The sequence below is a fragment of the Medicago sativa genome, chromosome 3 (assembly GCF_051527215.1).
Source record: "Medicago sativa cultivar Bolivia chromosome 3, Bolivia_mono, whole genome shotgun sequence".
Taxonomy (NCBI): domain Eukaryota; kingdom Viridiplantae; phylum Streptophyta; class Magnoliopsida; order Fabales; family Fabaceae; genus Medicago; species Medicago sativa.
Window position 1 is genome coordinate 72,957,387 of NC_140751.1, and position 14,564 is coordinate 72,971,950.

A 14,564-nucleotide genomic window follows, 5' to 3' on the forward strand; every position below is an offset into this window, starting at 1 on the left:
TAATAAAAAAAAACTATAGACGAAATAATAATAGTCACTATATTCGACCTAACTTGTCGATTTACTTCTAAAATCCTGTTACGATTCGAACTTCTGTCATTACATTTGACTTAACTTGTCGACTTGCATCTACAATATATATATATATATATATATATATATATATATATATATATATATATATATATACACACACACGGAGTAGGAATTAAATTTAGCAAGACCAAGTTTAAGAGTATATAGTAAAGAAAAAAATAATTTTCAGATGCACAATATATAAAAGAAATTTAAGATATTATATATTCAAAGTTATTATGTATCCAAAATTATAAGAAATTTCAAGGATATAAGAAAGATGAGCACCTTGAGGCTTTCAGAAAATGACGAGACTAACTCGATTTTTGAATAGTAGAGAAAGAAAATATGAAGGAAGAAAAAACATTACAAATGTAAAAGGATAAATTCACAATATAATTACAAGCAAAAATTTTGAGCGAAATTGTAATGAGAAATCGAAAATTGAGAATTTTGTTAAGGATTAAGGTTTGTCTAGAAATTGCAGGCAAACCTCGCCTTTTTTGTTGTTAAGCATTCTAGTTAAGGATTACCACAATTAAGGTTAGAAACTTATTTGTTTAAGGCTCAATATATTGACCAAAAAAATTCTTTATACAATACTACCTCCTGTCCTTTTTATAAAAGAAGATTTACTTTTTAGATTCATCCAATCTCATTCAAGGTTAGTTGGCAATCTCAACATATGGAAATGGTCTCAATATAACCGAAACCTTCAACAACGAAGGAATCAAAAGCTAGACATTGCAATTCTTAGAAACACATGAATCCTTTATAGATGGATACCGTGAGTATAAGTGGACGATCAAGAGTAAATTCAAACAAATAAAGTCAACAACTATCTTTCGTAAATTAAAATCATAAGAATTACAGACGTTATTCGAGTGCATTGTGTTCAACTAATATCTCGTCATGAATTGCACACAACAGGGGAGGGCGGGGAGGGAGATATGGTCGCATTTTTCAAACCACATAAACTCCTAAGTTTGGATTGAACACCCTCTTCAAGAAACTTCTAGTTTGTATAATACAACAAGCACAATCAAAGAGCTAAAAAAGAATCCAATAGAGCAAAATTAGTAAAGCATTGCTGTAGTATCTATGCCTTTCTATGAGCACAGGGTATTTCTCACTCCGTTATCGCATTACCATTGTCCAGATCAACCTCGCCCATTCCAGTATCTTCTTCCTCTTCACTGTCGTCATCACCTTCGACCTCTTCATTCTGTTCGCGTAGCTTACGCATATGCTCAAAAAGCAAATTATCATCACGTTCACTCACCTGAATCATAACTTACTGTCAAACATCTATCGACATAAAAAAAGATAGAAGAGAATCCAAAAGCAGATGGAGTGATGGATAAAATATGAACACACGTAAATAGAAGATAAAGGATATAGAGAGGATGGCAACACTTACCACTCTGACTTTCTCCTTCACAGAAAGTTTACCCTTGTGTTTTTCTATTGATTCAGTGCAACTAGCAATGGCATTTTCAAGAACCAATATTCCTTGCTCCTGTCAAGATCGTAACAAAATACACAAATTACTTTCAATAGAAGAGGTTGCCTAAAGGACTTTGAATGAAAATCTACAACATGGTGTTCTACTGGAAACCATATATGTCACGCTGTCCAACAATAGTAATATCTATAAGGTCAGTTTATTGACTTGTCTAGAGGAGAAGTCTCGCCATATGACATCAGCATGAATTGAAGTATGAATGGCTTAAAGCAGGAAGTGACAAAATATAAATAAATTACAGTACATGTTTAGGAGCGAGTTCTTTTAAGACTGTTAAAAATACTACTTAGTAGGACTGCACTGAACCGAACCTATCCTTTCAAACCGAACTTTTAAAACAACTCAATAACCGAATTCAATTTATGTAAAGACGATTTACTAAACTGAAAAGCTAATGGCTATATACAGTTCAGTTAACATCCAAACTCAATCTGTTTGCTTGCTCATTCTCACTATCCATACTGAGTCCAAGAATAAACTCACTATCCATATAATCAACGGTTCACTCTGCTCTCACTGCTCACTACAATCAGTTCTTCAACCCAATCATCTTCATTGTTTCCAGGGTTAAGCTTTTCAAATTTATCCCCAATTTAAACCTCAAAATGGAAATTAAAATGAGTTATGAAAGCTCAACATTAATATTGGACATAAGACTTAAATACCATAGCTAGCTAGTGTTTGAACTAAGTATTCAGAATACTACTTGTAGCAAATCGGTCAGATTGCTTCTAAAAGTGCAGTCACAATCAGTTTCTGGTAATTATATGTGTCGTTATTATCATTGGTAAGTTGGCAACTTGGCATCCTGCCAAGCAAGTCTTCTTAAGAGAATTTCTTAGTTGTAGTAAGATCCTTAGTTTTCCTTGATGCTGCATAATTTGTTGATAAAATAACTGTTATGCCAGGTTCTAAATGACAAAATATGATTTCAGTTGGTTTGCACAAGGCGTTGGAAAACAATTTAAGTCTAAGAGCTGAGTTGTAGTCGTAGATGTTAATCTTGTGAACTCTTAAGCAAATAGTACCAAATCAGTTTTATGAACGGTCCCAAATGACCCTAGAAACTGCAATATTATATCATTAATCACCCTATTTATTTAGGTTTTGGACTATGTTTCCCTATCATATCATCAATCGAACAATAAAATATTTCTTCATAATTCTTATTATATCTAAAACCTATAACTTTAACAATAACATTTAAAACAAGTTGTTGAATCAAAGAAACCGATTTTGAACTGTTTAAACTTCAAAACCTGTTCAGCATAAAAAACAGCTTGGTTCGTAGAGTGGCAGTTTGGCTGATATCGTAGATGTTCAGTTCGCACACAAGGAAAGTTTGGATGAAACTGGACGGTTAGTTTTTTTGAGCCAGTTGAACCGAACCAGTCTAGTAAGTATCCCACGATACGTATCCCGATACGAAAACAGCCATGGGAGATACATATCAGGGTCTGTATCCCAAATGACTACGTGTCGCAGGCGTATCCCATGTATCGCCGGCGTATTCATGTATCCCAATTCAATCTAGTATCTTATGATACCTGTGACATTAACGTTTCACTTGCAGAAACCGCATTGGGCTGCACGACCCAGCAGAAAAAACCCAACATTTTATCATGGATCGGTACTAGAACCCGACCCATCAGATATTACAGGGTGAACCGCTTTGTATTATAGGGTTTATTTTGTAACCTTCCAATTAAATTGGAACTACTTCCCACACCACGCTCTGTTTCTATCTAGTCTATAATATCTGCTCTTTATCTCTCTTTCTCCATCCTCTGTTTCTCTGCTCTTTATCTCTGTTTCTCCATGCTTTATGTTATTTACTTTGTTTATGACTTGAGTTTTGAAGTATCTTGAAGTTTAAATATGATATTTGAAGTCTTTTGGAGTTTGTATATGTTATTTTAAGTTATATTTTTTGTTCATGTATCTTACAATACATGATTCAAAAAAGTGGTTGAACGATATACGATATGTATTCCAATTTGACTACCATGCACCGAACCAAAGAACCAATTTGCTTCAGTTCGGGATAACCAGAAACGGTTTTATTCGGTTTTGCATAACTTCGGCTTGCTTCCGGTTCAGTTTTCTTTCTGAATTGAACTTCACCCATGCCTAGTTTTTTAAGGTAGTCAACAGTAGAATGGCTTTTATGGCAATCATAGTAGATAAAAACAGCTGCTGAACTAGTTGTATAGTGAAAATGACCCCACAATCCAATAACATCAAAGTAGTAGCAAATTCACCCGTGGCCACATGCAAAATCAATTCAGGTCAAAATCCAATTATCAAATCAATGTTTGTGTGAATACTGCATGTACCTTGTCAAGTGTCTGAGTGGTAAGCACGTAAAGTGGGGGAGCAACAAGTTTAATTTTCACAGGGCAGTCATCATTTCCAGCAGCTTCAGCCTTCCGCATTGCCTCCTGCAAAACCAAATGATTATAGAACATGACAAAACCCACATAACAAAAAGAAAAGGGGTGACTTTTTTATCCAAAATATATAAGAAAAAAACAAAATGATTAAGACCTTAATGTGGATAACTCCATCAAATTGAAAACATTTCATTTCAATATCCGCCCTAATTTTCATTGGCTGAGGAGTCATTCTTCTTCTAATATTATTCACCAGAGCATCCTTCAGTTCTTCAGATACAGCAGGTACCACCTTGGTCACTTCTTGCCCATCAGGACCAACTTCCTTGATTTCACGCGTGAGAGTGCTCAAAACCTTATCAGGATCAGCCACAACAATTTTGAATGCCTGCATACAATAAAGTTCATGATTTAGAGGGGTCTATTTGGAATTATTCATTTGAGTTTATCTACCGGTATAAACTGTTTTCAGCTTATTTCCATAAAATATCAAGGACAACTTATGAAAACAACTTATAGCTTGTATGAAAGTATATGATCTTTATTTCATCTTCTGGGTCTGTTTGGCAAGACACTTTTTTTGAGCTTATAGCTTACGTCCTACAAGCTCATTTGACTAGAAAAGACATGTATGAGTTTGATAACTGTCACTTTCCCATGAGCTTATAGCTTATTTTTAATAGCTTAAAGCATTTTTTGATAAGTTAATTCAAGTAGCTTATAGCTTATCATTTTTTATCCCAATTTTACCCCTGTAATCTTAATTGAAAAAATTAAATATATTCATCAAATATATCTTTTTTATGTCATTCATATTTAAACACTAGCTAAACCAGTAATTTTACCAAACACTACAAATTCAATCAGCTAGTTTATCCTCTATCCACTATAAGCTAGCTTATCAGCTATCCTCTATAAGCTTGTCCGCTATAGAAATAGCTTATACATAAGTGCTTATGGCGTCTATTCAAATAGGCCTAACTACAAATAAAAAATCAAGGAACCATCAAAGTGTCTAGTCTAAAACAAAAAAAATTACCTCAAAAGCATGACCATATTTGCGATACAAAGGCCATCCAATGTGCACATAAAGATCCTACAGAAAACCACAATCAATTCAATTAAAACAAAATAAAATAAAACACGATCAACCCAAAAAATTAAAATTAGGGTTTTTTCTTAATTAGGGTTACCTCTAAATCGAGGTCCAAGGTTTCAGCAACATGACGCATAATAGAATGCACGAGTTTACTCTTATTATACCTTTCTTCACAAGTTTGAATATCTTCTTCAGAAACCCTACGTTTACTGAGATCGATGTAACCCTTTTCCTTATCAACACGAAGAACCATCACCGGTTCGATTCGACCCACTTTGATGAGACTGCTTACACTACGAATTCGACGACGTGAGAGCTCAGAAAACAGAATCATACCCTCGATGTTGTTGTATTCGAGGAGTGAAACGTAAGCACCCATGTCGGCGATGTTCTTGACCTGAATCATTACAGCCATGTCCACTTCTGGGTACTTTGCTTCGTACATGCGACATTCCAAATTCGGAGCCATTGTTGTGAGGTTTTGATTGTGTTTCTCTCTGTGTGTTTGTGAGTGAGGGTTTAAGAGTTGAAGAAGATGATAGATATTGTGATAAACCAAATAGGTTTAGAGAGAGGAAATGTAATTTAGTTTTTATATTTGTGAGGTTTTTTTATGGATGCATTTCATTTGTTAAAAGAAAAAAACCAATGGTTTGTCCACATGTCTTAGTTCAACCGGTAAAATGCTGAAATTGTTAGATCAAATCTTATGATATCAGGGTCCGAACCCAAATATCTTTTTTTTTTGTGGTGGCCGGGGTTTGAACACTGGACCTTGCATATTTTATTCATCGTCCCTACCAACTGAGTTTTTTTTTGACTGAAACAAAGTTAACTATTATCATTAATCAACCAATGTTCAATACAAGAAGGATAAGAATCAAAAATACGGTGACTAGCCCAAGAACAGGCCGCCCTAGCTAAACTATGAGCAACCATGTTCACTTGTCTCCTGACAAACTTCACCTCGAAGTTGGAATATAAAGATAACTGATAAATAATACTAGAAACAATAGCACAGAATTCCGAATCACCATGGCACGGAGACGATAGAGCTTGCACTAGAGTAGCTGAGTCAGACTCGAAGACAACCTGGTCCCATCTGTTCGCATCAGCAAAGTGAAGAGCCTCGAGTAAGGCTACTGCCTCCCCCTCCAAAACTGTCATATTTGCCAGCTGCCATTTCGTTTGAGCCCGAATAAATTGCCTGCGGGAGTCTCTAACACAACACGCAAAAGATGTAATATGGTTACGGTCATGGAACGCGGCATCCACATTGCACTTCAACCATATCTCGCGTGGTTTCTCCCAAACTGAGCTGTTACCTTGCACTCTATTCTGCCCGTGTTGCACAACCGACTGTGGGGGATGTTTATGAACCTCCTGCCACTGCTGCCATGCATCTAGTGTCGTCCTCCCAATGCTTGTTGAAGTATGATGAGCGGCATTCCAAATGACATCATTACGTGCAGCCCAAATTTGCCAAAGAAGTGAAGCCACCCGACCAGCAATGTCCCTACCAACTGAGTTAAGCTCACGAAAACATATATTTTTCTGGTGGTGTCCGGGATTCGAACCCCGGACCTTGCATATATTAATTATGCAATGTCCTTACCAACTGAGCTAATCTCACACACATACTCCTTCCGTTTCTAAATATAAGCAAAATTGACATTTTAGATTCATTCATTTAATGATGTATGTGGTCTATAATATGAACCACATACATCATTAAATGAAAGAATCTAAAAGGTCAATTTTGCTTATATTTAGAAACGGAAGGAGTATGTGTGTGAGTTTATAATCGTTTTGTCATTTCGTCTATCTATGAAAAAAAAATTAAACTTTAAACATTTTTTTTGTCTTTTATCTTTATTTTGGAGTTTATATTGATCCCTTATGTAATAAAAAAAAGTGTAGATAGACCTTTAAATTTTTCTATTTGGTACCATATTAGTCTTTTCCTACATCAAAGGAAAAAGATTCTAATTGAAGTATGCGTGGTGACATGTAAGTCAACATCTCATTTTTTCCAGTTTATCAATTCTCGTATGAATCAAAATTAGGGTTCTTTGAAAACCTTTTTTCCATAAATTCATCACCCCAAATTACAATCCTCTTTTTCATATGAGCTAACATGTCAAATTCACGAGGTTTATCATCAGCTTCCTTCTTAAAATCGTTGTACAATGGTGTACAGGGTGGATTCAACACAAATTTACATGGATCTCGTATTTCAAAACCACGAATTCACATGGAAAGGATAAACATGGTACAAATTAAATGATCTATCTACACCTTTTTTTTAATAAGGAGACAATGAACTCTGAAATAAAGATAAGGGACAAAAAATGTGTTTGAGTCAAAAATAAATGTTTGGCTACTACAATTTTGGATGCAGTGCGTTTGATTTTAAAATCGTTATTCGTAGATAAATTGGGGGGACAATGAATTTAATAAACTTCAACAAATGCTTGAATTTCATACTTTCTGCCCAACCTTTGTTGTCTTGGAATCTTGATCAATCGAAGGAGCAATTGCAGAATTAAACACCATGCTTATACTAAAAAAAAAACCAGGAATTCAAAGGGAATCAATGAACTTCAAGGAACTAGAACTCATTGTATGATTCAAATGCAGCTAATTGCCATAAGTCTTTCTTCATCTTGCCAATAATCATTGAGATATCTGAGGAAGGAACTCCACTGCGGCTACCTCTTTCTGGTTTGCTCTCGATAGAAATTGAGTAAATAGGAAATTATAAAGAAGTATTTAACACCAAATCACTCGAAAGTGCTAAATCCCTTGTACAAAGATTTTGAACTGCTGCCTAAGGTGATTGGCAATGTTTCTTGTTTTTGAGTTACTCGACTTTAGTTTGAGTGTTTTGGAATCCACCATAACACAAATGAAAATAGTAGTGTTATCAATGTTCTCTTTTGAACACTCTTTACCCCTGTTTGATACTCACTCTCTTATTGATTTAAATTACATTTACATTTTGAAAATAGAATCCACGCAAACTAAAAATAAAAATAAGAAAATATATAAATTAGTCATTTTTTTATATGAATGAATGCGTCCGAATTTTAAAATAAGTTTCACAAAAAAGGTCGCAAACTAATTTTCCTAACTATTGACATAGAAAAAAGTATGAGCAAAATTCCAAGCTTGTATTTTTATAATACAATACAACCACAATCGAGACAAGACAAAAAAGAATGAGCAAAATTGGTAAAGTCTTTGCTATACTATCTATGCCTTACAATGATCACAAAATATTTTTCACTCCGTTATCGCATTACCATTGTCCAGATCAACCTCGCCCATTCCAGTATCTTCTTCCTCTTCACTGTCATCATCGCCTCCGACCTCTTCATTATCTTGTTGTATCTTATTCATGATATCAATAAGCAGTTTATCATCACGTTCACTCACCTGAATCACAATGCATTGTCAAACATTTTTCCCCCCTCAATAAAGACACATCAACATAAAAATATGGAAGAGAATCATTTGAACACATGTATATGTATCTGTACCATTATATAAACAACTCCAAGGTTACCGACTTTTTGGTCGGACAATTTCTTCGACAAATTTAACCTTGACTTTAAATTCTTTTACAAATTTAAATCTAAAGCGTAATTATAGGGACCTCAAAAACTAACTACTTATTTCGGTTGAACATTTTCAGTTACGAATTTTCCCTTGCAGCTTGAATTTTTTCTTCAAATTTTTATTTGAACATTATAAAAAATAAATTAATTATTGAAGGTGAAATTTTAAATAAGATTGATATTATAAAAAACATAGACAAATAAAAAAAAGCGGATTGACGGGCAGTGACATGTCCGCTAGTAGAAGATACAGGATATAGAGAGGATGGCGACACTCACCACTTTGGGTTGCTCCTTCACAGTAAGTTTACCCTTGTGCTTTTCTATTGATTCCATGCAACAAGCGATGGCATTCTTGAGAACCAATATTCCTTGCTCCTGTCAAGATCGTAACAAAATACACAAATTACTTTCAATAGAAGAATGGTTGCCTATAGGACTTTGAATGCAAATCTACAACCACCCCTGTAAAGTGTTATATTGAAAACCATATATGTCATGCTGTCCAACAATAGTAATATCTATAAGGTCGGTTTATTGACTTGTCTAGAGAAGTCTCACTACAATACAGTTAATAACTAATAAAAATATCAGCAGAGATTATAGTATGACATCAACATGAATTGAAGTATGAATGACTTACAGCAGGAAAAGTAACAAAATAATAATTTTACAACACATGTTTAGGAGCAAGTTCTTCAAAGACTGTTAAAAAATATATTTAGCACTGAATTGAATCAAGAACTGAACTTATCCTTTAGGTACTTAACTTTTAAAACAGCTCACTACCAAATAGGATTTATGTTAAGACAATTCACAGAACTGAAATGCTAATGCTACAGTTGGGTTAACATCCAAACTCAATCTGTCTGCTTGCTCATTCTCACTTGCTAACTACAATTCAGTTCTCGAACTCAATCATCTCCATTTCTCCCAGGGTTAATCTTTTCAAATTTATCCCCAATATAAACCTTAAAATGGTATTAAAAATGAGTGATTAAAGCAGGACATTAAGGTTGGCCACAAGACTTAAATACCATTGCTAGCTAGTGGATGTGGAGTAGCTGGTGGACAGGATTGTCCTACTCCTATCTCCTGGAAATAATTTTTTGGTAAGAATCCTGTCTCCTTGCACCCATTACAAGTGGGTAGCGCAACCTGTTTTCTCATGGGGCCAGTAGAGATCTGCGGAATTGGCATGTGTGGGTCACTGTTATGTTTTGGCCTGGGTGGTTGCCTCTTGTTTGGTGGTTCTCTCGGTACAGGGATGCTGCTGTACTCTCAACCCTGTTTGGTTTCTATTTTGCCTGGTTGCTGACGGTCCCTCGGAGTTGCTGTTTTTTGGCTTTGTAGTTGTCATCTACTGTTTTTCTTGTACTCACGTGTACTTTGGTTCTTGCCTTTTTTTTTTTTAGGTGTGTGTATACGCAAAAAAGAAACCAAACAAGGTTGCTAGCTAGTGACTGAACCAAGTATGCATTCAGAATACTTGTCAATCGGATTTGTTCTAAAAGTGCGGTCACAATCAGTCTCTGTTAACTATAGGTTGTGTTATTATCATTGGCAACTTGGCATCATGCCAAGCAAGTCTTCTCATTTAGTGCAAAAAGAACGGTTATTTTGTGAAGGAAGATGACCAACTAGTCTTGTGTTGGGGTGTTTTGAAATATTAAAATTTATGTTAGGGTGTTTTGTCCGAAAATACCTTCACCTTTTGACACGTACTTTCTCTCTCCCCTAAAAAAAATCCATTTTTTGACAAGCTTACGATAACAACTTCTCATTTGAATCTGTTTTAGGAATTATTATTTTTTTTAAATACAAATGGGTGCAATAGTCTTAAAAGTGATTATTTTTTAAGAAAAAAAGAGTAGTTTTAATTTATTTTTTTGGTGACAAACGGGCTCAGGATAGGTAAAAACAACAGCACACTTAATCATACAACAAAACGACCCAACGATCCAACAACGTACAGTAGTAGCAAGTTTATACCCCTCAAAGGTGAAATGTGCATCCAATTCAGCTCAAAAGACAATCGTCAAATCAAAGTTTATGTGAATATTGCACCAACCTTGTCAAGGGTGTGAGTGGTAAGCACATAAAGCGGGGGAGCAACAAGTTTAATATTCACAGGGCAGTCATCATTTCCAGCAGCTTCAGCCTTCCGCATTGCCTCCTGCAAAGCCAAATGATTATAAAAACATGATAATACTTTAGAAGATAAGCCATATCCAATAACCCAAAATAAAATAACAATCAAGTAACAGAAACGGTAAAAGACCTTAATGTGGAGAACTCCATCAAATTGAAAACATTTCATTTCAATATCCGCCCTGAGTTTCAATGGCTGGGGAGTCATTCGTCTTCTAATATTCATCAGTAGAGATTCCTTCACTTCTTCAGATACAGCAGGTACCACCTTAGTCACTTCTTGCCCATCAGGACCAACTTCCTTGATTTCACGCGTGAGTGCACTCAAAACCGCATCAGGATCAGCCAAAACCCTTTTGAATGCCTGTACACAATAAAGTCTATGATATAGGGGTCTGTTCGGATTGACTCATTGAGTTTATCTACCAGTATAAACACCAGTGATCCCGTTCAAGAGATCTTTTACAATCCCTTAAGATATGTCCACAACCTGTTTCTAGCTCATTTTCATACACACTCCAAGATAACTAATGAAAACAGCTTGTAGCTTATCTGAAAAAAATATTAACTTCTGATCTGTTTGCAAGACACTTTTTTGAGCTTATAGCATATGTCTTATAAGCTCATTTGACTAGAAAAGATCCGTTTGGTAACCGTCACTTTCTCATGAGCATATAGCCTATTTTTACTAGCTTAGAGAATTTTTTGTTATAAGCTAATTCAAGTAGCTTATAGCTTATCATTTTTTATCACAATTTTACCCGTGTAAAGTTAATTGAAAAGAATTACATATTAATGAAATACATCTTTTTTACCACATATCGTATTTATAAGTTAATTAAGCCGTTAATTTACCACATATCGTATTTATAAGTTAATTAAGCCGTTAATTTTACCAAACACTACAAATTCAATCATCTAGCTTCTGCGCCATCAGCTATAAGTTAGCTTGTCAGCTATCAGATCATCCCCTATAAGCTAGCTTATCAACTATTGCTATTTTGTTTTTACCAAGAGAGCCTTCATTTCATCTTATGTTGCAGAAATAAGGCCTAATTACAAATAAAAATTGTTTACCTCAAAAGCATGACCATATTTGCGATACAAAGGCCATCCAATGTGAACATAAAGATCCTACAAATAGCCACAATAATTCAATTAACATAACCAAAACACCATTAACAAAAAAAAAAAAATAGGACTTTAATCAGGGTTACCTCTAAATCAAGGTTCAAGGTTTCAGCAACATGGCGCATAATAGAATGCACAAGTTTACTCTTATTATACCTTTCTTCACAAGCTTGAATATCTTCTTCAGAAACTCTACGTTTACTGAGATCAATGTAACCCTTTTCCTTATCAACACGAAGAACCATCACAGGTTCGATTCGACCAACCTTGATGAGACTGCTAACACTACGAATACGACGACGTGAGAGCTCAGAGAATAGAATCATGCCCTCGATGTTGTTGTATTCGAGGAGTGACACGTAAGCACCCATGTCTGCGATGTTCTTGACCTGTATCATCACCGCCATGTCCACTTCTGGGTATTTTGCTTCGTACATGCGACATTCCAAATTCGGAACCATTGCAGAAAAATGAGCTGTGTTTAGTTTTGTGAATTCTCTCTCTGTGTTTGGGTGATGAATGAATGGAAATGTGAAATTTGGGAATGAGGGTTTAGATTGTTTTGTGAAAGTGGCGAATGAGGAAGATGGGAGTGGTGACTAATGACTATGGAGATGGGTTAATGATGCTGGGCTCTATTGTGTGATGTTGGACCCAAAATTGGTTCGGGTTAAGATAATTGTTCTTCTCCCGTCTGTTTTTACTCGATCTCATCAAAATAGCCGAGCGTGAGTTAACTCACGCATATACATTTTCAACATGAGTTAACTCACGTAAGTGTATTGTTCGGCGGAAGTTAACTTATGTTGAACGGGAATAAGCAAAAACATATGGGAGAAGAGCAATTATCTTGTGTTAATGACTTGTAAGTTAGTCAAATTACCAACTAATAGCTTTCTTTCTTAACTCGGAGTTTCTTAACTACTTTAATATTTGAGCCACTAACAAAAAAAAGAGTGCATTAAGTGAAAGATAAAAGCAGAATGGTAAAGAGATAAAAAATTAAAAGAATTGCTTATTTCATTGAGTGATTCTATGTGCATAATAAATTTACAAGTCCATTATTTATACGGAACATCTACATGCAATCCAGATTTTATATTCCGGAACACCTCAGTAATATTTTGGCCGGTGGCGTTTCACCAAAGGTTTGGCCAGTTAATGGAGTTTTAACGCGTTTTTTGGACGGTTTTGAATGAAAAACACGTTTTCTTTGACTTCCAAATGACCTAGGACTTGTTTTAGGCTATAAAAAGGCTTGGATCTTCAACATTTTCTTTCATTCTTCTTCACCTCCTTTCTTACATTTTCTTCAATTTTTTAAGTTTTTTAGGTAGCTTTTAGGAGTGTTTGTGGTGTCATGGTCATTGTTGACCGCTCATAAGACCCCTGCAATTGCATTGCAGCTTATGCGGAGGTCGTATAACGGTCAACATAGACCCTTTACATCAAAGAAAGACACAAAATATTCATATCGTATTTGTCCGGATTATATTTTTCGAAAACACTAACAATCTGGTCCGGAGTACGTAATCCGGACCAGGGGTATTTTTGGAATTTTTGCAGGGCGCGCTAGAAGGCAGCAGAGTGGGAAAAATAATAGTCAATTTATTAAGATTTTGTCTGGGCCTACCATATGTGGACCCATTAGCCCATTATACAATCTTTGTTGGGAGAGAAGACAAAACCCTAAATCACATGTTATAAATATATGCCATCTGCGGCCGAGAACATTGGAGCATGTTGTTATGACAACAACCAATATCAGGGCATCCTTCCGTTGATCCATTGTATTCTTTTAATCAAAGGAATTACGGTCTAGTAAGGAAGTGTGAGAGATCTCTCTCTTCTCCATCCATCTCTACCGTATTTCTTTGATTAAAGAAATTCGTTGGATCATCAATTTTTTTTTGTTGCAATCTGTTTGTTGTTTGAAATTCTGTTCAGATGATGTCTTTTTTCTTGTTAATCAGATCGATCTTGTTTTTTTTTATTTTTCTTCAAAATATATATGATTACAGGGTATATATTCGATCTGCTATTGCAAATAATTTATTTCCATATAACCATTTTTCCCTTGATATTTGTTCTGTTGTGTGGTGTTAGAATTTTCGGTTAGAATGTTGGACATGACATGGCATCGAACTTCAAAAGCTTCTTTAAGCTTTCTTAGGTTTTTGAAAGCTTTGTGATATGTAACTTGTAAGCAATATACTCATCTGTATCGTATATCAATGGACAAAGGATTGCAAACAAATTAAATTTTTTGGTGTAAAGATTAAGAGAGACTAAGAGGGAATATAAAAAGTATTAAATGAAGATGATAATTGTGCATTTAAGGCTAAATAACAACAACCACCTAACTAATATTTAGGATTTCTCAGGTTTTTGTAAGCAACAGACTGATTTGCATGGTAGCTGAGTTTATGATGTTGTTTTTTCAAGTATTTTTATAACATGACATATGCAGACATTACCACAAATACTAAACAAAACCAGCTAATTCACATTGCGATAATTGAAAAAATTGATTATTTGGGGTATTAATAGATGACATAAAGCACAGTATG

At 35.0% G+C, this 14,564-nt stretch overlaps 2 protein-coding genes across 2 annotated transcripts; both read right to left on the reverse strand.

Annotated features, from left to right (window-relative positions):
• Positions 1-901: 901 nt before the first annotated feature.
• On the reverse strand, positions 902-5,674 carry LOC146939967 (eukaryotic translation initiation factor 2 subunit alpha homolog). Its single transcript, XM_085753547.1, has 6 exons — positions 5,187-5,674; positions 5,033-5,089; positions 4,148-4,381; positions 3,937-4,041; positions 1,496-1,594; positions 902-1,357 (listed from the first exon to the last, which is right to left on the reverse strand). Exons 1-6 carry the CDS (start codon positions 5,559-5,561, stop codon positions 1,205-1,207), a joined length of 1,023 nt encoding a protein of 340 aa, XP_085609673.1. The 5' UTR covers positions 5,562-5,674; the 3' UTR covers positions 902-1,204.
• Positions 5,675-8,137: 2,463 nt separating this feature from the next.
• LOC146939968 (eukaryotic translation initiation factor 2 subunit alpha homolog) lies at positions 8,138-12,584 on the reverse strand. The gene is made up of 6 exons (XM_085753548.1): positions 12,081-12,584; positions 11,941-11,997; positions 10,994-11,227; positions 10,784-10,888; positions 8,992-9,090; positions 8,138-8,530 (listed from the first exon to the last, which is right to left on the reverse strand). Exons 1-6 carry the CDS (start codon positions 12,453-12,455, stop codon positions 8,378-8,380), a joined length of 1,023 nt encoding a protein of 340 aa, XP_085609674.1. The 5' UTR covers positions 12,456-12,584; the 3' UTR covers positions 8,138-8,377.
• Between the last annotated feature and the right edge of the window lie 1,980 nt (positions 12,585-14,564).